The following is a 24,470-nucleotide window of genomic DNA, read 5'->3' on the forward strand; positions in this document are numbered from 1 at the left end:
CTACACCTCCGTCCTCTTCAATACCATCTAGCTTTTCACTGGAAAAAGGACAAGACGCTAGAAGCGGTCTCGATCCCGGTTTCCGAAAAGATAAAGTCTTGTCTGACTTGGTGGAAGGACAATATCAACCTAAGAGAGGGTCTTCCCCTGGCTGTTCAGACTCCCAACCACGTTCTCTTCTCGGACGCATCGGACGTGGGCTGGGGCGCGACACTAGACGGTCGGGAATGCTCAGGACTGTGGAACTCGAGTCAGAGGAGCATGCATATCAACTGCAAGGAGCTGTTGGCAGTACATCTGGCCTTGAAAAGCTTCAAGTCTCTCCTTCGAGGCAAAGTGGTGGAAGTTAACTCGGACATCACCACGGCCTTGGCGTACATCTCCAAACAAGGAGGTACCCACTCACTGACGTTGTACGAGATCGCAAGGGACCTGCTCATCTGGTCAAAAGGTCAAGACATCTCCCTAGTAACGAGGTTCATCCAAGGCGACTTGAACATCATAGCAGATTGTCTCAGTCGGAAAGGGCAAGTAATTCCAACCGAATGGACCCTCCACAAGGATGTGTGCAAGAGACTTTGGGCCACTTGGGGTAAAATCATCCATAGATCTCTTTGCAACCTCGCTGACCAAGAGGCTTCCAATCTATTGCTCTCCAGTCCCGGACCCAGCAGCAATACATATAGATGCTTTCCTCCTAGATTGATCACATCTGGATCTCTACGCATTCCCACCGTTCAAGATTGTCAACAAGGTACTGCAGAAGTTCGCCTCTCACGAAGGGACAAGGTTGACGTTAGTTGCTTCCCTCTGGCCCGCGAGAGAATGGTTCACCGAGATACTTCGATGGTTAGTAGACGTTCCCAGTAGTCTTCCTCTAAGGGTAGACCTTCTACGTCAGCCACACGTAAAGAAGGTACTCCAAAGCCTCCACGCTCTTCGTCTGACTGCCTTCAGACTATCGAAAGACTCTCGAGAGCTAGAGGCTTTTCGAAGGAAGCAGCCAGTGCGATTGCTAGAGCAAGGAGAGCGTCTTCCATTAGAGTCTACCAGTCGAAGTGGGAAGTCTTCCGAGACTGGTGCAAGTCAGTTTCTGTATCCTCGACCAGTACCTCTGTAGCTCAAATAGCTGTTTTTCTCTTATACCTGAGAAAAGGACGTTCCCTTTCAGCTCCCACTATCAAGGGCTACAGAAGCATGTTGGCATCGGTCTTCCGGCATAGAGGCTTAGATCTTTCCAAACATAAAGATCTGCAAGACCTCCTTAAGTCTTTTGAGACCACCAAGGAGCGTCGTTTGGCTACCCCTGGATGGAATTTAGACGTGGTACTAAGATTCTTCATGTCAGACAGGTTGGAGCCGTTACAATCAGCCTCCCTGAAAGATCTCACTCTTAAGACTCTTTTCCTGGTGGTCTACCCTTAAATCTGCACTCTTTGGTGTAGATGCAACAGTTCCTCCTTTACTTAAACCAGATGGCTCAGTCACTCACTGTCCAAAGGAAAAGGCAACCCTTTTGGCTGATGTTTTTGACAGTAAACAGAGTAATGAAAAACTTGAACTTCCTCATTCCTGTTTTCCTGAGGCTAAACTAACTAGTTTAGCTTTTCGATCTCGTGAGATTAAAGCTCTGTTGATGGACCTTGATGCTTATGGAGGTGTAGACCCAAATGGTATTTTTCCTTTGTTTTTTATAAAGACAGCAGATTTCTTGGCTCCAAAGTTATCTGTTATTTTGCGCAAGTTAGCAAGAAGAGGAGCTTTTAGCACTAGTTGGAGAATTGGTAATGTTACTCCTCTATGTAAATGTGTTTGTGGTAGCTCAAGTCCCACTGATTACCGCCCAATTTCAATAACTCCCATATTATCTAAAGTTTTTGAACGTCTTCTGGCAAAACGTCTTAATAGGTTTGCTGAAGGTAATCATCTACTCCCTAGTTTGCAATTTGGTTTTCGTAAAGGCCTTGGAGCATGTGATGCCCTTCTTACAATCTCCAATGCTGTACAGAAATCCCTTGATTTTGGTCGGGAAGTTCGTATGATTGGCCTTGATTTTAGTGCTGCCTTTGACCGAGTTAATCATGAGGCCCTTGTTTTCAAACTGAAACAGTTGGGAGTGGGTGGGTCGTTTCTTAGCATTATTATTGATTTTTTAAGTAATAGATCTCAAAGAGTTGTTGTTGATGGGCACCATAGTGATTATAGGAATGTGATATCTGGTGTTCCACAGGGTAGTGTTCTTGGCCCATTACTTTTCATACTATATACACATGACATGTGGTTTGGCCTAGAAAACAAGCTTGTTGCATATGCAGATGATGCTACTCTCTTTGCGTCAATTCCATCCCCTGAATGTAGATCTAGGGTTGGTGAATCCCTTAATAGAGATTTAGCTAGAATTAGTGCATGGTGCAAATTATGGGGTATGAAGTTGAATCCTAACAAAACTCAAAGTATGATTGTAAGTAGGTCAAGGACGGTGGTTCCTCAACATCCGGATCTCAGTATTGATAATGTTTCTTTAAATATGTATGACTCTTTCAAAATTTTAGGTGTGATTCTCGACAGTAAATTTACTTTTGAGAAACATATAAGGTCTGTGTCTTCTTCAATTTCACAAAAAATAGGCTTATTGAGAAAGTCTTTCAAGATTTTTGGTGATCAATCTATTCTGAAGAAGTGTTTTAATTCTTTCATTCTACCTTGTTTTGAGTATTGTTCTCCTGTCTGGTCTTCAGCTGCTGATTCTCATCTTAATTTGTTGGACAGAAACTTACGGTCTATTAAATTTCTTATTCCTGATCTAGATATTAATCTCTGGCACCGTCGTTCAATTAGTTCATTATGTATGTTGCATAAGATTTTTCACAACTCTGACCATCCTTTACATTCAGATCTCCCTGGACAATTCTATCCTGTTCGTAATACTAGGCAGGCAGTTAATTCTAATAGCCAGGCCTTCTCCATCACGAGGCTCAATACTACGCAGTACTCTAGAAGTTTTATTCCAGCTGTGACCAAGTTGTGGAATGATCTTCCTAATCGGGTGGTTGAATCAGTACTACTTCAAAAGTTCAAAGTTGGAGCAAATGCTTTTTTGTTGACCAGGCGGACATGAGTCTTTTTATAGTTTATTTATGACATATTTGTTTTTTATGTTGTTGATAGTTTATTATATGACATGTCTGTTTTGACGTTGTTTCTTATTTTAGAATGATTTATTGTTAATATGTTCTCTTCATTTATTTATTTCCTTATTTCCTTTCCTCACTGAGCTATTTTTCCCTGTTGGAGCCCCTGGGCTTATAGCATCTTGCTTTTCCAACTAGGGTTGTAGCTTGGATAGTAATAATAATAATAATAATAATGCTTAGCCTCGGCTAAAAGAGTCAGTGAAATTCATGCCTTCAGCAAGAACATCGGATTTTCGTCAGAAAAAGCCACTTGTTCGCTACAACTTGGTTTTCTAGCCAAAAATGAGCTGCCTTCTCGGCCTTGGCCTAAATCTTTCGATATCCCCAGCTTATCGGAGATCGTAGGCAATGAACTAGAAAGAGTCTTATGCCCTGTTAGAGCTCTTAAGTTCTATTTAAAGCGTACTAAACCTTTACAAGGCCAATCTGAAGCTTTATGGTGTTCAGTTAAGAAACCATCCTTGCCTATGTCAAAGAATGCTTGGTCAGACTTTATCAGATTGTTAATACGAGAAGCTCATTCACATCTGAGTGAGGAAGACCGAACTTTGCTTAAGGTGAAGACGCACGAAGTTAGAGCTGTAACAACTTCCGTGGCCTTTAAGCAAAATATATCTCTGCAAAGTATAATGGACGCAACCTATTGGAGAAGCAAGTCAGTGTTCGCGTCATTTTACTTGAAAGATGTCCAGTCTCTTTACAAGAACTGCTACACACTGGGACCATTCGTAGCAGCGAGTGCAGTAGTGGGTGAGGGCTCAACCACTACAATTCCCTAATTCCTTATCCTTTTAATCTGTCTCTTGAAATGTTGTTTTTTTATGGGTTGTCCGGAAGGCTAAGAAGCCTTTCGCATCCTGGTTGATTTGGCGGGTGGTCAAAGTCATTTCTTGAGAGCGCCTAGATTAGGGGTTTGATGAGGTCCTGTTGTATGGGTTGCAACCCTTGATACTTCAGATCCTAGGGGTCGATCAGCATCCTAAGAGGATCGCGAGGCTCCGTAAGGAAGACGTACTTAAAAGGCAGAGTAATTGTTCAAGTCGACTTCCTTACCAGGTACCTATTTATTTTGTTTTTGTTATTTTGATAACTTCTAAAATGAAATAAAAAACTCTTAGCTCATTAAAGTGTAAACATATATTACTGGTCTCTACCCACCATCCTGGGTGTGAATCAGCTATATAATCACCGGCTAAGTTAAATATTGAAAAATGTTATTTTGATTATAAAATAAATTTTTGAATATACTTACCCGGTGATTATAAATTAAATGACCCTCCCTTCCTCCCCAATAGAGACGCAGTGGGACGAGGAGAAAATTGAGTCTTTGTTTACATTGAGAGCTGGGTATCTGGTCGACAGATGGCGCTGTTGGGCACACCCGCAACCTGTGTAGCGATCGCTGGCGAGTTTTTCCGTAGAGTTGTCTGTCGAGCAACAGAGTTGCAGCTATATAATCACCGGGTAAGTATATTCAAAAATTTATTTTATAATCAAAATAACATTTCTCTAAATAATGGTAAAGCACTGTGATTTTATGTGTTAAACATTTTTTTTATTCATTGAAGTGATTGTTATTCTGTAATAATTCCACGGTAGATTGCAAAATTATAACTACAATCGTATCTGTTTAAGTAAAAAAGTTTGATTTGGACATTTTGTACATGGCAAAAATAAATTTCCTTTAGAAGTGACTAGGATGTGTAGAAAACTAATAATTCACAACAAGAATAGTTATTATTATTATTATTATTATTATTATTATTATTACTACTACTACTACTACTAGCTAAGCTACAACCCTAGTTGGTAAAGCAGGATGCTATAAGCCAACAAGTGAAAATACCCCAGTGAGGAAATGAATTAAGGAAATAGATAAACTATATAAAAAGTAATAAACAATTAAAATAGAATATTTTAAGAACAGTAACAACGTTAAAACATCTTTCATATATAAACTATAAAAAGACTTATGTTAGCCTGTTCAACATAAAAACATTTGCTGCAAGTTTGAACTTTTGAAGTTCTACCGATTCAACTACCTGATTAGGAAGATTTCTCCACAACTTGGTCAAAGCTGGAATAGAACTTTGAGAGTACTGTGTAGGATTGAGCCTCGATGGAGAGGGCCTAACAGAATTAACTGCATAGTTATTATTATGAACTGGGTGGTGCTGTACTATCCGGGAAGATCTGAATGTAAAGGATGGTTAGAATTATGAAAGATTTTATGCAATAAGGATAACAAACTAATTGAACAACTGTGCCTGAGATTAATATCTAGAGCAGGAATAAGAAATTTAATACACTGTAAGTTTCTGTCCAACAAATTAAGATAAGAATGGGCATCTGAATACCAGACAGAAGAACAATAATTGAAACAAGGTAGAATAAAAGAATTAAAACACTTCAGAATAGATTGATCACCGAAAATCTTGAAGACTCAATAAAGCAATTTTTTGTGCAAATGAAGAAGACGCAGACCTGTGTTTCTCAAAAGTGAATATGCTGTCAAGAATCGCACTTAAAATTTGAAGAGTCAAACAGAGTTAAAGAAACATTATCAGATCTGGGTGTTGAGAAGCAACTGTCCTCTACCTAATTACAATCATACTTATGAGTTTAGTTAGGATTCAACTTCATTCCCCATGATTTGTACCATGCACTAATTTTAGCTAGATCTCTATTGAGGGATTCAGCAACCCAAGTTCTACATTCAGGAGAGGGGATTGATGCAAGTAGATTAGTATTACCTGCATATGCAACAAGCTTATTTTCTAGGCCAAACCACATGTCATGTGTAAATAGTATGAAAAGTAATGGGCCAAGAACACTACCCTGAGGAACACCAGACATCACATTCCTATACTCAATATGGTGCCCATCAACAACTACTTTTTGTGACCTATTATTAGAAATTCAATAATGATATGAAGAAAAGACCCACCCTCTCCCAACTGTTTAAGTTTGAAAAGAAGGGCCTCATGATTAACAATGTCAAAGGCAGCACTAAAATCAAGGCCAATCATACAAACTTCCTGACCACAATCAAGGGATTTCTGTACAGCATTGGAGATTAAAAGAAGGGCATCACATGTTCCAAGTCCTTTACGAAAGTCAAATGGCAAACTAGGGAACAGGTGATTGCCTTCCGCAAACCTTAGACATTTTGCCAAAAGACATTAAAAAACTTTAGATAATATGGGAGTTATGGAAATTGGGCAGTAATCAGTTGGACTTGAACTACCACAAACACATTTACATAAAGGAGTAACATTACCACTTCTCCAACAAGTACTGTCTGGTACATGGAGATTTTTGTTGCCCTGCATCCGCGTCTGGTACATGACGCATACAGTAATTTCTGAGATTATTTGGAGCGATATGTACCATATCTGGCCATCCAAGGCATGGTACACAATGCCTATAGAAGTGTTTTTAATAATTTTGAGTGACATACCATATATGACCTCATTCAGTTTGTCTATATTAAGTGCACCAGATAAAGCTATGGTTTTTACACTGCATGAGCATTCATTTTACCTCGCATAAATACTATAAAACTTCTTACTTCAGTAGTTTGCAGGTAACTGGTTTTTTATGGGTTTAAAGTTATCGCCCACTGAAACAATTTGCAAAGTTGCTAATCACAGTCAAGAAGATAGAGAAATATAAACTTAGCGAAATGTTTCAGGTTGCACAGATTCTTAAGAGAAAATTATGGAGTATGGTTGCTGCTTTAGTGGATTGCAGTGTAATAGTCACCCAAAATAATCACCAAAGTTATACATCTTTTGCAACATCATGATGAATTGAAAAGGGACAGACATAGTACTAAAGTCTCATCTGGAAATTCATAGACTAGTACTTTTAATCACAGCCTACATCATTTACTGCATTTTTTTTCTCACCCACATGTTATTACTTAACCCTTTTACCCCCAAAGGACGTACTGGTACGTTTCACAAAAGCCATCCCTTTACCCCCATGGACGTACCGGTACGTCCTTGCAAAAAAATGCTATAAGAATTTTTTTTTTCATATTTTTGATAATTTTTTGAGAAAATTCAGGCATTTTCCAAGAGAATGAGACCAACCTGACCTCTCATTGACAAAAATTAAGGCTGTTAGAGCAATTTAAGAAAAAATATACTACAAAATGTGCTGGGAAAAAAATAATCCCCTGGGGGTTAAGGGTTGGAAATTTCCAAATAGCCTGGGGGTAAAAGGGTTAATCAGTATATCTTCAATATTTCAATATTAAACTTACCCGATGATCATATAGCTGTCAGCTCTGCTGCCCGACAGAAAAAACCTACGAGCGGAATACGCCAGCGATCGCTATACAGGTGGGGGTGTACATCAACAGCGCCATCTGTCAAGTAGGTACTCAAGTACTCGATGTCAACATAGAACCAATTTTCTCTCTGTCGTGCCACTGGCAAGACCTACTAAATACGCCGTCCCTAACTGGATTTGTTTTCACAACGATTTGGTGAAGTACACTATTCCAGTTTTGAGCTTTCGCTATGCAGGGGTTTTTTCTTCATTTCAAAACTTGAACTCGTTTTGGATAGATTTAATTATGGTGACGAAGAGAGTATGGACTCTCTTTCTCTTTTAAATGGCCGACCCTTCCCTTAGACGGAAGTGTGTTTAGGTTTTTGGTAATTTTGCTTAACACGTTATAGTTCTATTTATTTTATATCTCTCCGCCTTTATAGGCCTCTTCGATTAACTTTCCATTTATTATAAACTTATAAAAATAAATTTTTATGTTTGTTTATATGCGACCTTTCCTAATAGTAGGCGGTCCTAACTTGGAACCGAAGTTAATTAACATTGAGCCCGTTATATCGTATTTAACCTTTAAAGAATTTAATACTTTTTTTAATTTTAATGTTTTATGAAAGAATTTCTTTGATAGTCTCGTACTGTTTTCAAAGATGAACTAACGTTTAGTTTTTTAGTCCACGCAGTTGTTGACGTTCAGAACGTTCAACATGCGCTCTATCGTTACGATAGAGAGAGAGTGTATCACGGTTTCACTTTGCAGTAAGAGTAAACCGATTCTAGCGTTTCGTTCATTCTTTCTTAGCTAAAATGGTTTAAATTCTAAATTAAAGGAACTTTTTATTTGGAAAACCTTTCAGTTTTTTCCTTTAGCAAATAACATGTTTTAACGATATATAATTGGGCTCTTCTCTCAGGTGCGAAATCAAGAGAGAAGAGAGAGAGAGATAGAGACGGAGGGAGAGAGAGGAGAATAAACGTTTCGTTCAAGCGGGTAACGTTGTTCTCATTTTTTTTTACTCTCCTCCCTAGTCGCTGTAGGGGAAGAAGGTAAAACGTTTCTAGGGTTTTATTCTTGTTCCCAGGCTTTGTGCGGTGAGAGATTGTAAACGTAGTTTATTTGATCTAGTGTTTAGTCTCTTTTCCAGCCACTGAATTCTTTATCTTTATTTATGTTTTTCTGTTGCATTGTAAGACTGTTTTCGCAATTACTACCTTTTAATGAAGGATAGGATTGCGTGTTTCAGGTAGAAATCAGTTAAAGTTTCGATTTCAGTGAAATAAGTGCAAAACAGAAAATCAAAAGTGATAAAGTGATATGCGCAAAGTGTTACAGTGTTGCGTCCGAGGGTTCGTCTGTTCGTGCCAGTCGTTCACCTAGTCCGGGACCTCTTACAAGCTCCCAAGCCCAGGGGAGAAGTAATGTCGAACGACTTATGGGTTCCACAGGCCTTGATCAACGAACAGACGTTTTTCCCTCCGTGGTTTCGGGCGTATCTACCCAAGATCGCCCCACCCACACAAAGACGAGAGAGCCCATTTATTCCTCGTCTGCGGAAGAGGTTTCTCGTAAGAAACCATGGACCACATCTTGCAGCTTTTTAAGTGCAAGTCGGTCCCTTCCGCGCAAGTCCAACGGCCTAGGTGTAGCCACTGGGTCAGTTCGGACTCGCTGCAGTCATCCGACGACTGCACACCTCCCAAGAGAGGCAAGGTGGTACCGCAACAGGCAGTAACTCCGTCTGTTGCCGCACCAGCTGTTTTAGACCCTCAGTCACAACGGACAGTAGCTCCGTCTGTTGCCGTTTTTGTAGACCCTAAGTGGTCTTTACTGCAGTCTATGCAGACTCAGTTAGCTGCGGTTATGCAGGAGTTTCGTGCGGAGAAGGTTGACACTGCTCCCGTTAGCCTACAACCTTCCACGGTTGTGCGCCCAGCTCACGCTGAGGCTGCCTGCTCCCTCACTCCGGCTGCGGAGAGCTCCACCTCCGATGCGCAATCGACCCTGCCAGGCGCATGTTAACGTTAGCCGACATGCGGCACCCTCCGTTAACATGCGTGAGCTACCGCATCAGCAGTGGGAAGGTGGAGTCAAGCTGCCGTGTTTTGACGCGATGCGTTAGTTTCCGCAACCCACGGCAGTCCCCACCACGCACCACCACTCCGCTTTGGTTGTTGCCTGCTCCCACACTCCGACTGCGGAGAAGGTTGACGATGCACCCGTTTGCCTACAACCTGCCACGGTTGTGCGCCCAGCATGGCTTCCTGCTCCCACACTCTTGTTGTGAGAGCTCCTCCACCCATGCGCAGTCGACCCTGCCAGACGCATGCTGACTCCCACAGACACACGGAGCACTCCGTTGCCGTGCGTGAGCTACCACAAGCTGCCGTGTTTTGACACGGTGTGTCAGCCTCCGCAACCCACTGTGGTTACCGCCACTCGCCCGCAGCAGACTAGTCAGTCAGGAGTTGAGGCTTCCCCACACAGCTTTGGTTGTTGCCAGCTCACAGACTGTCAAGCAGTTACATGACCTTGCCTTCTGGTCTGCTACTAATGCACCAGTGCTGTATGTCCTCACGCCCTGTTGTGGTTGACAGTTCAGTTTTTGACAGTTCACAAACTATCAAGCAGTTACATAACGTTGCCTTCTGGTCTGCTGCTTATGCACCAGTGAGAACCTCACTGAGATAACCTAGCTTTTCTCGGACATGGTTCCTGTAGATGAGAAAGTGCTGTTCTCCCTCCTACTGATATTCCTTTGAGGACTCTGTCATTTGGAGAGGAGCCTTAAGCTGCTTAGCCTCCTATGGACTTTAATTAAAGCATAACAAGGCTTCCAGGGATGGTAAATGGTTCCGCTTCAGTCGCTAACCCCGTCTGTTGCCACACCTGCTCCCATAGACCCTAATGGGCTTTGTTGCAAGACATGCAGTCCAAGCTTGTGTCCTTGATAGAGGATTTTTTTACGGAGAAGAACCTTCCCACCGGTTGGTTGTGCGCCCTGTTGACGCTGAGGTATCCTACTCGCGTCCGCCAGTTGAGGTGGTTACTCCACCGATGCGACCCAGTGTGGGTTGCCAGTCGCACGTTGACGTTAAGCGACTCGGAGGTGGTTATGGACGTTCAGTGTGTCACTAGGAAGACGTTCAACAACCAGCAGAGGTGACTTGTTGTGACACAGTGCGGCAACCTCAGCAACCCGGTAGGGGGTTGACTGCACAACCCAGACAGTCTAGACAGTTTCGGGTTGACGCTGTACTTCCTCACGTCCCCATGGTTGACAGTTCACAGACTGTGCAGCAGTACCATGATATTGTGTCCGGCTCCGTCACGCATCCACCAGTGCGACCGAATTCAGCAAGTCAGACGTTGCCCACTCCGTTGCCGTTTCCTCATCAGTTTCGGATGAGGAACCCTCTGATGAGGACATTGCTGAACAAGACGATCAACCCCCAGCCCTGCTATCCATCCAGAAGATGCTGTAGAAGGAACGCTGCCCTGTCAGGCTGTGGATGAGTCTGGTTAGGACACTGTCATCCGTGGTTCATTTTGTGTCACTTGGAAGACTACACCTCCGTCCTCTTCTGTATCATCTAGCTTTTCACTGGAAAAGGACAAGACGCTAGAAGCGGTCTAGATCCCGGTTTCCGGAAGATAAAGTCTGGTCTGACTTGGTGAAAGGACTTTATCAACCTTTGAAAGGGTCTTCCCCTGACTGTTCAGACTCCCAACCACGTTCTCTTCTCGGACGCATCGGACGTAGGCTGGGGTGCGACATTAGGCGGTAGGGAATGCTCGGGATTATGGAACTCGAGTCAAAGGACAATGCATTTCAACTGCAAGAAGCTACTGGCAGTACGTCTGACCTGGAAAAGCTTCAGGTCTCTCCTTCAAGGCAAAGTGGTGGAGGTGAACACGGACAACACCCTGCTTTGACGTACATCTCCAAGCAAGGAGGGACCTACTCTCTGACATGGTACGAGTTCGCAAGAGACCTCCTCACCTGTTCAACAGGTCTAGACTTTTCACTAGTAACGAGGTTCATCCAAGGCAACTTGAATGTCATAGCAGATTGTCTCAGTAGGAAGGGACAAATAATTCCAACAGATTGGACCCTCCACAAGGATGTATGCAAGAGACTTTGGGCCACCTGGGACCAGCCAACCATAGATCTCTTTGCAACCTCGATGACCAAGAGGCTCCCAATACTTTGCTCACCTATCCCGGACCCAGCAGTAGTTCATATAGATGCCTTTCTACTAGATTGGTCACATCTAGATCTATATGCATTCCCTCCGTTCTAGATTGTCAACAAGGTACTGCAGAAGTTCGCCTCTCACGAAGGGACAAAGTTGACGCTAGTTGCTTCCCTCTGGCCCGCGAGAGAATAACTCACCGAGGTACTTCGATGGCTAGTAGACGTTCCCAGAACACTTCCCCTAAGGGTGGACCTGCTACGTCTGCCACGCGTAAAGAAGGTACTCCAAGGCCTCCACGCTCTTCGTCTGACTGCCTTCAGACTATCGAAAGACTCTCGAGAACTAGAGGTTTTTCGAAGGAGGCAACCAGAGCGATTGCTAGAGCAAGGAGAACATCCACCCTTAGAGTCTACCAATCGAAGTGGGAAATCTTCCGAAACTGGTGCAAGTCAGTTTCCGTATCCTCGACCAGTACCTCTGTAACTCAAATAGCTGACTTCCTCTTATATCTGAGGAAAGAACGATCTCTTTCAGCTCCCACTATCAAGGGTTACAGAAGCATGTTGGCATCAGTCTTCCGTCACAGAGGCTTAGATCTTTCCAACAATAAAGATCTACAGGACCTCCTTCAGTCTTTTGAGACCACGAAGGAGCGTCGTTTGGTTACACCTGGTTGGAATTTAGACGTGGTTCTAAGATTCCTTATGTCAGACAGGTTCGAACCGCTTCAATCAGCCTCCCTGAAAGATCTCACCTTTAAGACTCTTTTCCTGATATGCTTAACCACAGCTAAAAGAGTCAGTGAGATTCATGCCTTCAGCAAGAACAATCGGATTCTCATCCGAAACGGCTACATGTTCTACAACTTGGTTTTCTAGCCAAACACGAGCTGCCTTCTCGGCCTAGACCAATATCGTTCGATATTCCAAACTTATCGTATGGTTGGAAATGAACTAGAAAGAGTCTTATGTCCTGTAAGAGCTCTTAAGTTCTATTTTAAAAACCTTTACGAGGCCCGTCTGAAGCTTTATGGTGTTCAGTTAAGAATCCATCTTTGCCTATGTCAGAGAATTCTTAATCCTATTTTATCAGACTGTTAATACGAGAAGCTCATTCCCTTCTGAATGAGGAAGACCAAGCTTGGCTGAAGGTAAGGACACACGAAGTTAGAGCTGTCGCAACTTCCGTGGCCTTTAAACAAAATAGATCTCTGCAAAGTATATTCGACGCAACCTATTGGAAAAGCAAATCAGTGTTCGCGTCTTTTATCTTAAGAATGTCCAGTCTCTTTACGAGAACTGCTACACTCTGGGACCATTCGTAGCAACGAGTGCAGTAGTGGTGGGGGCTCCACCACTACAATTCCCTAATTCCAGAACCTTTTTAATCTTTCTCTTGAAATATTTTTGGGTTGTCCGGAAGGCTAAGAAGCCTTTCGCATCCTACTTGATTTGGCGGGTGGTCAAAGTCATTTCTTGAGAAGCGCCTAGATTAGAGGTTTTGAGGAGGACCTTTAGTATGGGTTGCAACCCTTCATACTTCAGCTCCTAGGAGTCGCTCAGCATCCTATGAGGATCGCGAGGCTCAGTAAGGAAGACGTACTTAAAAAGGCAGAGTAATTGTTCAAATCGTCTTCCTTACCAGGTACTTATTTATTTTATGCTTTTTATTTTGAATAACTGCTAAAATGAAATACGGAATACTTAGCTCATATAATGTCAACATGTAATGCTGGTCTCTACCCACCCCCCTGGGTGTGAATCAGCTATATGATCATCGGGTAAGTTTAATATTGAAAAATGTTATTTTCCTTAGTAAAATAAATTTTTGAATATACTTACCCGATGATCATAAATTAAAGGACCCACCCTTCCTCCCCAATAGAGACCCAGTGGACAGAGGAGAAAATTGGTTCTATGTTGACATCGAGTACTTGAGTACCTACTTGACAGATGGCGCTGTTGATGTACACCCCCACCTGTATAGCGATCGCTGGCGTATTCCGCCCGTAGGTTTTTTCTGTCGGGCAGTAGAGCTGACAGCTATATGATCATCGGGTAAGTATATTCAAAAATTTATTTTACTAAGGAAAATAACATTTTTACTGCAAGAAGGATGGTAGATAATCCTTATTATTTTACAAGGGTAAAATTATGTGCATATTAATTATATCCCTCTGGAAATGGCGGATCATCTTGCGAAGGAAGAGTTAGATATCATTATTTTCCTTGTTTATATGATCCAATAAGCCTAAACTTTGTTAGATTAACTTAACATGGTTGTTCCTTATTTTTTCATAAAGTACTATACAGTAATTAAAAAAAGAAACAATACCATACGGGAATATCAGTAATAGAAATATACTTAACTGTATTATATGGGTTCCATATAGTAATGAAAAATTGCATGTTTTGTACTAGGTTTCAAACCAATTTGCATGTATTCGAAGGGACTGTTGTATGGACATGAGAAGATTGAGGTTTTATTTTTATCTGCCTACACTCAAGATTGGGAGAGTTACATAGACCTGCTTTGATTTTTACCACAACAAAAGAGCAATAGATGTCAACCTCATCCTTAAGATTGGGAGACTTACATGGACCTGCCTTGTTTTTTACCACAACAAAAGAGCAATAGATGTCAACCTCATCCTTAAGATTGGGAGAGTTACATAGACCTGCCTTGTTTTTTACCACAACAAAAGAGCAATAGATGTCAACCTCATCCTTAAGATTGGGAGAGTTACATAGACCTGCCTTGTTTTTTACCACAACAAAAGAGCAATAGATGTCAACCTCATCCTTAAGATTGGGAGAGTTACATAGACCTGCCTTGTTTTTTTACCACAACAAAAGAGCAATAGATGTCAACCTCATCCTTAAGATTGGGAGAGTTACATAGACCTGCCTTGTTTTTTTACCACAACAAAAGAGCAATAGATGTCAACCTCATCCTTAAGATTGGGAGAGTTACATAGACCTGCCTTGTTTTTTACCACAACAAAAGAGCAATAGATGTCAACCTCATCCTTAAGATTGGGAGAGTTACATAGACCTGCCTTGTTTTTTACCACAACAAAAGAGCAATAGATGTCAACCTCATCCTTAAGATTGGGAGAGTTACATAGACCTGCCTTGTTTTTTACCACAACAAAAGAGCAATAGATGTCAACCTCATCCTTAAGATTGGGAGAGTTACATAGACCTGCCTTGTTTTTTTACCACAACAAAAGAGCAATAGATGTCAACCCCATCCTTAAGATTGGGAGAGTTACATAGACCTGCCTTGTTTTTTACCACAACAAAAGAGAAATAGATGTCAACCTCATCCTTAGTAGCAACTAGTCACAGGCTTGTTAAATCTGCTATAAATGTATGAAGAAGACCAGAAATAATCGTTGCATGTTGAAGGTTGATAGTTGTGAAGGCATGTGATAAGAAGAGAAAAGATCAAACTTTTGTGCCTTCGGGTAAAGATAGAGGGGGCAAGAGTAAGAGGCCAGCAAAGGAAAAAGTTTTTGGGACAGCTAACTGGAAGATGTAAATAAGTAAGTAACAGCTGGATAATTTATACAGAGAGCTAGAGACAGGACCAGGTGAAAGCAATTGACAGCCCACATCGAGGACATGTCACTTAGATGATAGATAGTTGTGAAGGACATTGAAGACTCGCCAGAATTGATGGGTAAATAAAAAAAATGTTTTGAATTGCAAGAGAGGTTATTTTGATAGGCATTTGGATACAATTGATGAAGAATTTGAAAACATACTGAGGATCATAATTATTCAACAAAGGAAGTATTAGAACTTGTTTAATTATCAACTAAGGGAGCATATGAAATATAAATTGGAAAAAAGCATTTGCACATTTTCAGACCTCTCTTTATTGTGAGGGCCAAAGGTATGGATTATGATCTTTGGATAGTGCTGCATATCAAGATACTATGAGGGAAAGTCATCCATTAATTTCGTAAAATTTCTGGGTTATCAGGTGTCATATCATGAGCTAGATCAAGTATTTTCAACCAGGTATTTATTGATGAAAAGTTGCAAATGAATTACTTAATCCTGCTGCTGCAGACTTTATACTTACGGTTTATCTTTTGCAATGAATGATTCGAAGTTCTCTGGCATCCTAACATCGAAGGTCATTGATGCCAATTATCTTTTGCAAGTTCCCACGTAAGTAAGGGGAATATAGAACCCATTCCTTGCTTATAGAGGTAGTGAGTTCTGCTGTAATTGATTATTTAACGGAAGTTTTTAGTCTTATCTACCAATTCTGTACAAAGAATTTTTATTTAAATTTCCTATTCCTTATATTTTAGAAAAATTATAATGTGCCTCCATTTTAATGGGCATTTTCATAGTCTTGCTGGAATTCCCATTTTCATGTTTCATACTTTTTTTATGTCATAGAATTCAGGCATTAAAGTGCAACACGTAGAAAAGTATAATAGTGCTATTGTGGCTGGCAAACAGCAGTGTAGCATTTCTTGTGTGCGGATTTGCTCAAAATTATGGTAAGAGATTTATAAATAACTGGATCCACTCCCTCCTGCATCCTTTAGTCTTATGATAGAGGAAAAGCAAGAGACAACATTGGATTATTATTCTGGTGATAGCTAATAAATATGACCTAATATTTCATCGCTTTACAAATTATGGTTATAATTTTTATCCCTATAAATTTTTCTTGTTTTCATTGAATACAATGTAGGGGAGGTTGAAAATAATTTCTTTGCTATATACCTAGCAATGGTTGACCCTGGTGATGAAAGTTTGCTGTGTAATGAACTGTTGACAAAACTATTTCCATAAGATGTCTTATTGTAAATATGTTAATGTAAATTTTATAATTGGTGTCTATTTATTTTTTTTTTTTTTTTTTTGGTAATGTCAATATGTAATTAAAAGCTTAATTTCTTTTCAGCCAAAAGTTCTGGAAGTTCTTCGTGAAAAGTGCTGTTGATACAGCACACCGGAAAAGCAAGAAAAATTACCTATTCATCCGTATTGTTAGTGGAAAGGGTTCAGCGTGGAAGAAAAATATGAAAGTCTACTGGATATTATGGTCCAACAGATTAGAGAATTATGAAGAAAAATCTAGTTATCTAACAAATTGGAAGGTAGTCTTTCTGATCTTTGAAGTGTTAATAGGCTGCAAATAATGTTTTTACAGACATTTCACTACATTTTGAAGTGTTTTATTTGTAATATTCTAATGCAGAAGATTTAAATTAAATTTGAATGATGATAAAGTAAGAATCACAGGAAATATATAGTTTAAAATGAACAAAAGATGGGCTTAGGGTTTAGGAGATAATACTGTACATTAGTAGGTGTATACCCACCAATATTAGAAGTTTTTTAAATGGTGCCTCCTAGTACTGATGCAGAGAAAAGAACTTACGGTATAAGATGTGTAGGTTTCTAGTAATCAGACAATTACTGCAGATACTGTATATTTATTATAACTTTTGGGTTTTGTACTCATTTTATTCTTTTTGTTGAATGTTAAAGACTCGCATTTCAGTCTTTGATAATTAGCTACAAGGTTTTATATTACAAAACGTTCAACTTTGTCATTTTCTTAAAGGTCACAGCAGTTTAGCCTATGGAATCGATATAATGCTTAGTTGACTATGCCTCTAGTAATTTTTCCCTGGAATTTGAAATTCAAATGCGATTTTATGTAATTATTTGGCGAGTAGTCCGTTTACTCGCACAAATATGGCGACAGTTCAGGTATTTTGTGTAGAGAATCTGTTCCATGCCCACTGAATGGATCGTCCGTACGCTTTTATTGAATTTATTTGAGTTTTTCAGAAAAATTTCCATAGTTAGAGAAAATTATTTTCCTCAAAATTTCATGTAGTTATTTGAGAACTTTTCAGGGTTTCATGAGTTAATACCCAGTTTTGATGAAGTATATATATAAAAAGTAAGACTTGAAGAAGTCTCGTATTTCACTGTTTGTGTTTTTTAGATGAGCTGTTACCAATGATTTAAACTGCTGGTGGAATCTAGAATTTTGATGAATTGTACAGTATTATTTAAAACTATAAATGGCCTATCAGATTGTGGGAGTTAGCAATATGAATGTCAGGGGTGATTTTTAGAACTACCGGTAACTGGAATGTTAATAATAGAATTTATTTCTAATATCACCTGATGTTCATATACATGCCTACAGTCCTCCCAACTGACTAGAGGTGTTGTTAAGATGAGGGGGATTAGTTTTGACTTCGAGACTAAAAAGACAAAGGTTCTGTGGCTTGCCTGAGCCTCGATTCTTGACATTAACCAGTAATTTGCCTCCTTTACTAGATGCATAAGTCTTGAACAGAAAGAAAATTGGATATTTTTTTCAGTTTTAGGGGGTAAGTACTGATAAAACCAAGCTTCCAGAGAAAAGCGATATGTAACATCGGGTGAATATGGAAACAAATTTTGTGATTATAATTCAGTTTTTTGTATTACTGTATATGCAATAAGGCCTGTGGTGCTACTTTTGGTAGATGTATTTTTTGTTGTGTTACTTAATTTGATAGTACATTATTCAGGTTTCTTTTTTTTATTTAAGCTAAATAAAAATAACAATATGATTTGTGTATGCAGTTTTGACCTTGCATGTATATTGTTAGCTAAGTATTAATGAATCCTGCATTGAATGGCAAGAAATACAAAGTTTTAATAATTGCTGGTTGTAGAAAATATTTTAATCTTTGCTTTTTTATAGTATAATGGAAAGCATTTAAGAAATAGGAAAGTGCTAAGGACAAGAGGTTTTGTTGGACTTAAGTGTCTATTACATATATTGAAAGTATTTTAATAATTTTTTATTCCATTTGAGAGTAGGGCGGTTTTTAAGAAGATAAACTGTTGAAGGCTAAGGAGCAGATTCTCATACTCTTACTTGAATCATTTTCAGCCATCAGATCAAAATGTCTTTATTCCAGTAAAAGGATTGAAGTCACTCCTATTGCCCGAGTTGTGCGGTAACTTGTCGCACCCCTTGCGTGGGTTTTGTTGTAACACCTGTCCATTGGATTGCACCTGCATGGAAAGTACTTTTAGTTTACAAAGAATTAATAGATTTTACTCGTAAATCCATTCTTTAAATAATTAATTACAAATACCATAAGGTATTGAAGTAATGGCAAATTATTTTTATGAACCTGCTCTGATGTTCCTTCACTCCAGAAGCTTGATTTTCTTGACATTTTTATGAACCTGCTCTGATGTTCCTTAACTCCAGAAGCTTGATTTTCTTGACATTTTTATGAACCTGCTCTGATGTTCCTTTACTCCAGAAGCTTGATTTTCTTGACATTTTTATGAACCTGCTCTGATGTTCCTTTACTCCAGAAGCTTGATTTTCTTGACATTTTTATGAACCTGCTCTGATGTTCCTTCGCTCCAGAAGCTTGATTTTCTTGACATTTTTATGAACCTGCTCTGATGTTCCTTTACTCCAGAAGCTTGATTTTCTTGACATTTTTATGAACCTGCTCTGATGTTCCTTTACTCCAGAAGCTTGATTTTCTTGACATTTTTATGAACCTGCTCTGATGTTCCTTCGCTCCAGAAGCTTGATTTTCTTGACATTTACTCTTAAACTGAAAAAAATCCTGTTTTCTTCCCTTCAGTAGAATTACACCTCTAATAAAGTAGTAAGATAATCTAGCTGTTACTGGCAACCATCGATGGTTTGATCAAGCCATAGATCATTTGTCTTAGTGTCGACTTAAGAATAGTCAACTGACCCTGACTCCAGATTGTTTAAATGTAGGTTTATTAGTGGGTTCTGAGGCTAAGAGTTCTTTTATATCTAAATGATTTGCTATATTTAAGCGATTCTTTGGAAAGGATTCTGAATCAGCCAGTGTGGTTGCTAAGGTTACTGGAAACCTTGGGGAGGCTTGATTGATTTAAAGCCCCCAACTGGTTCTAACTCGAAAGGGAATGATAATAGTAATAGTTCTTTTTTTTCTTTTACCATTGGAGAAAAGGATTCTAATTCAGTCTTCTTCTATTGTTGAATAAGTTCAGGAGGTTGAAGTCTTTGTTAGTTTGGAAGTTAGTGAGACCTAGGGACAACGACTTCTTTGGAGTAATTCATTCTGATGGGATTCCTGAAGGTGGGGATTTCCCAATTTCATCTTAGATCTACATTGGAAAAATAATCTATCTGGACACAATCTCAGTTCCAGTGATGAAGTTGGTGGGGTGATTGCAGGTGGTTAATCCAGGAAGATTGCTTGTAAATGAAAATCCTGGTCCCTTCTCTGTTTGCAAGAAGGATGGAGCACAAGTAAATCTTATACATATGTCAAGGTTGCTGCAAAAGACAACTCTTCTTATTAGTTGCTAAAATCTACCAAAATTAAAAGCTCTTCAGGACCAGGTAACACTGCTGGTAGAGAAGACCATTGTGGTATTTTTAGATGATACTACAGGCCTACATACAGAATCAATGCGGGGACAAAGTCACGAATCCCGTACTTGATATCAGAGGTGCTATTAACATGGACAAATTTAAGAGGACTAACCCTTGTCCCTCACTATTCTTGGAAAAAGGCTTAGCAAGTTGGTTAAGAAGGAAAAGTCAGATTCTTCCAAATGAATGGTGTCTACATCCTGTCAATATGTCTATGAATTTGGAAATTGTAAAGTCAAGCAAATGTAGACGTGTTACATCACTGAACAAAAAGCTAGAAGTATTTAGTTCACCAATTCTGGATCCCTTACCTTGCCAGGTAGATATACTGTTACAAGATCGGTCAAATCTGGATCCTAGAAATGTATCAACAACTATACGGTAACTAGTTTGAATAATGTTAGATTTTTACTTTCAATTTCAGCCATTAAGAGATATAGATCCATGCTCAATTCTTTACTCAAGCATCTGAGATTAATTCTATTCTTTTCAGGTATAGTAGCTGATGTATCTAGAGATTTTAGTATTGGCGGACCTTCAGTAGTTAGGCCTATTCTTTTGATTTAAATGTAGTTTTACAATACATGGAAGGTTTGAATTTCGAACCTCTGGAAAATCTTTTGATTAAAGATCTCACGGATGAAATTGTTATCATGTTGATATTGGTACCGGATAAATTCATAAGTAAACTACAAACACTATCTTCTAATATACAGTAAGCTTTTCATAGCAAAAAATAATTTTAGGATAAGAGTTCACCACATTAGAAAATAGAATTCTTTGTCTGGTAAGAGCCTTTCAGTGTACAGTAATTTGGACAAAATTACTACCATTAGAGGCATTGTTCCTAAATTTTTATAGGGGATTAGAATTCCAATTCTCTGTCCAAGTAAGCAGTATATTCTCTTGTTAAAAGTTTGGACACGGAAGCTCACAGAGAATCAACGTAAGTCTAATAAAAGGCTAGAAGATCAGGGTTTATGGTATTGGAAGTACAATTACATCCCTTAATTTCGGCAGTATTCTTTCATCGGAAAGGCTTTTGGTGGTAGATTAATTATGTACAAGAATCATTTTTGTTAAACATCTTAAGAGTCCTTATTTGTTTATCAGGATTTTTGGGCTGAAGGTCTTATGGTGGACGCTGGGAATTTGGTCTAGTATTTTGGGCTTTAATTAATTTTATTTTTCTTAGTTAAAACAATTCAAACTTAGTTATTTGGTGTTGTGGTTATATAATTAATTTTATTTTTCTTAGTTGAAAAAATTCAAACCTTGCTATTTGGTGTTGTGGTTATATAATAAAAAACTAATCTTGGGTACCGTATTTCAAAATATGTTTTGAGATGGTTTATTACCAATAATCTAGACTATGCGAGTGTCTGTAATGTTAACTATAAATGACTTGCTTCTTTCCTTCACTGATAACCCACTTCCATCTGTGAGTGAGAGTCGGCAATATGAACATCGGGAAATTCATAAAAATATACAATTTTAATAAGGTTTTTTTCATACTCCCCTGCTCTTCATATACGCCGCCGCTGTCCTCCCCACTGACTTATAGTGCCAAGATGGTAGGGAGTAGTTTTGACTTCAAGATGGTAGGGAGTAGTTTTGACTTCAAGATGGTAGGGAGTAGTTTTGACTTCAAGATGGTAGGGAGTAGTTTTGACTTCAAGATGGTAGGGAGTAGTTTTGACTTCAAGATGGTAGGGAGTAGTTTTGACGTCAAGATGGTAGGGAGTAGTTTTGACTTCAAGTTGGTAGGGAGTAGTTTTGACTTCAAGATGGTAGGGAGTAGTTTTGACTTCAAGATGGTAGGGAGTAGTTTTGACTTCAAAATGGTAGGGAGTAGTTTTGACTTTGAGGCCAAAAGACAAAGGATTTGTCTCATTCATAGGGAATGTCTATTTGAAGAGAAAGAAAATAGGGAATTTTTTAGTTCTAGAGGTTAATATCAGTAAAACAGCTTCCATACAAAACCAATATGAACAGGTAACTATAGAATAAAAGATTGTATTAAAATTCCTTATTTTTTATCACCACTTTGCTCAATTAAATTTTTTTACTTTTGTGTAATAGCATTTCCAAAGTGTGGGTCAGGGTTTCATGTAATTGCTCTTACCATTGTGTCAAGTAATATAGATATTGTACTGTAGTTGGAATTTTAAAGCATCACAATAAGTCATACACTTTCACTCTGGCAAGCACTGCAAGAATTATCGTATTTTATCATTAAACTTTGTACTGAATTTCAAATCAAAGACTGAATGTGGAAGAGACTTGTTAGCCCATCAAATATAGAAACAAACAATTTAGAATTTTAGAATTAATGCACAGTTCTTAAGGTATTCAAAGTGCTAAAAATTTGGCATACCGTGACCTTATACTGTACACATACCATGTGTGTATGGCTATCAAATGAGCCCATCTATACTAAGAGTAGCAGATTATCTTGTGGAGGAACGATAATAGTAACAGTTCCTTTTTTGGTTTTACCATTAGAGAAAAGAATTCTCATTCAGTCTCCTTCAATTTTTGAAAAAGTTCAGAAGGTTGAAGTCTGTTAATATGAAAATTGGTGAGACCTCTAGGTACAACGACTTCATAGGTATCTTTTTATCGATTCTACTTTTATACTAAATTGCATTTTCTTTTACCAGCTTCATTTCCAAATTACATTGAAAGTGATTGTTGAATGTTTTCAAGAGATATATTTTCATTTAGAATCGTGGCAAATATCTTGTGTTTTAAATGAAAAAGTAATACCCGAGTTTGAGATGTCCTTTTAAAAATGTTTTCATTATTGTTTCTGAAAACTTAAGTTGCTATTATATCTCTATTCTATTTTCAAATCCAGGCGTGAAATTATAATTATACTGTATAAGCATGGAATGAAACTATAATCACACTTCACTATAAGTGTGGAGTGAAATTATAATTATATACTGTATAAGTGTGGGGTGAAATTATAGTTATACTGTATAAGTGTGGGGTGAAATTATAATTGCTCTGTATAAGCATGGGGTGAAATTATAATTGTACTATACTGTATAAACATTGGGTGAAATTATAATGTATAAGTGAGTGTAAGTATACTGTAATTCCACTATACTTTATAAATGTGTTTATATGGTATTTTAACACAGCATTTGTTGGGAAATCGAGACATTTATATATTCCTAGAGTTGTATTGTCTTGATTTGAAAACCAACTTTTGTTAACGTTGTTGTTCCTTTTCATCTTTTGTAAATATTTTCAGTGATGTTAGTGTTAAAATGTAGATAAGTCTACATTTGCATGAAGTGTGATCATAGGAAATTTTTACTTAATCTGGTGATTCAAAGATTAATGTCTTATTACTTCATTTAATCATCACCATCCATATGCCTCTATTTACAATTATTGTATTAGCAATATTTTTTTTTTCATTAATTTGTATTCATACAAAACACCTGTGATGTCATTTTATTGATAAGTCAAATATTAAAAGAATTATTCTTGTATTGGAAATATTTTGTAATTGCTTAAATTGTTTGGTAACTGTTTGATGTCTTTCACTGTAATTCCTTTAATCCTGAATTTGTCATGGTCCGCTGTCTTTTTGACAGTGCAGGTGAGAAATGTGCTTCAAGGCCTCAAAGACTGGTTCGTAGTTATTGCTCCTTTTAAAATGAGGATGATAAAACATGACTTTACTCGAATTTTGTTCATGTACAACAAACAAATCTCTCATTTTAATTCATGCCCTGATATCCCAAGTATGTGCTTTGGTGTTGGCTGCAAGAGGACTGCCCCTGTAGAAAATGAGAAATTTTTTGTTTTTAGTACAAAACTGACTTTTCATACACAAACCCATTAATTGTAAGCTGTCTCACCAGGCAGTAAGGCTACTGAATCTACCTGCAGTCCTCAACCTCCTTAGACCTTTAGAATCACAAAGTACCATCTTTAGAACACTTAGTGACCTCCTCTATTGCTGTTTCCTCGTCATCTACATACATACGTCCTACTCAGCATTGAATGTGAACGAGTCCCAGTAGGATACACACTAGATTGGTAGAAGAGCATGGTTAGCCTAGAAAAACTTTCATCACCCAAGACTCTGTCCTGACATTCTTCAAGGATACTGCCATTCCTCTAGGGAGCCCCCAATTGGGAAAGAGTAGTGGATGGGAAATATGGTACCATGCCAATCTGTTAGTGCTAAAATGGTTTATGTTGTTTTACCACACAAGTCCAAATCACAAGAATAACCAGTTGCAGAGATAATGGGGACAAAGGATAAAACTTGTCAAGCATTATATTATAGTGCTGTACCAAACAAGTAAAAAATCTTGG

General features: G+C 38.7%; 3 protein-coding genes across 3 annotated transcripts in view; 2 read left to right on the forward strand and 1 right to left on the reverse strand.

Moving 5' to 3' along the window:
- The window catches only part of LOC137641304 (titin homolog), a 46,576-nt gene extending 25,203 nt beyond the window's left edge, over nucleotides 1–21,373 (forward strand). The window contains exon 4 of the mRNA XM_068373732.1: nucleotides 16,620–21,373. Within this exon, the coding sequence (XP_068229833.1) occupies nucleotides 16,620–16,645 (26 nt within the window). The 3' untranslated portion in view covers nucleotides 16,646–21,373. The remainder of the gene's footprint in view (nucleotides 1–16,619) is intronic.
- LOC137641694 (serine-rich adhesin for platelets-like) overlaps nucleotides 1–24,470 on the reverse strand; it is a 289,845-nt gene that overhangs the window by 120,132 nt on the left and 145,243 nt on the right. The gene's annotated exons all lie outside the window — the stretch shown is intronic.
- On the forward strand, nucleotides 21,701–22,084 carry LOC137641305 (uncharacterized). Its single transcript, XM_068373733.1, has one exon. It carries the CDS (start codon nucleotides 21,701–21,703, stop codon nucleotides 22,082–22,084), a length of 384 nt encoding a protein of 127 aa, XP_068229834.1.

Source organism: Palaemon carinicauda, chromosome 5 (assembly GCF_036898095.1).
Source record: "Palaemon carinicauda isolate YSFRI2023 chromosome 5, ASM3689809v2, whole genome shotgun sequence".
Taxonomy (NCBI): domain Eukaryota; kingdom Metazoa; phylum Arthropoda; class Malacostraca; order Decapoda; family Palaemonidae; genus Palaemon; species Palaemon carinicauda.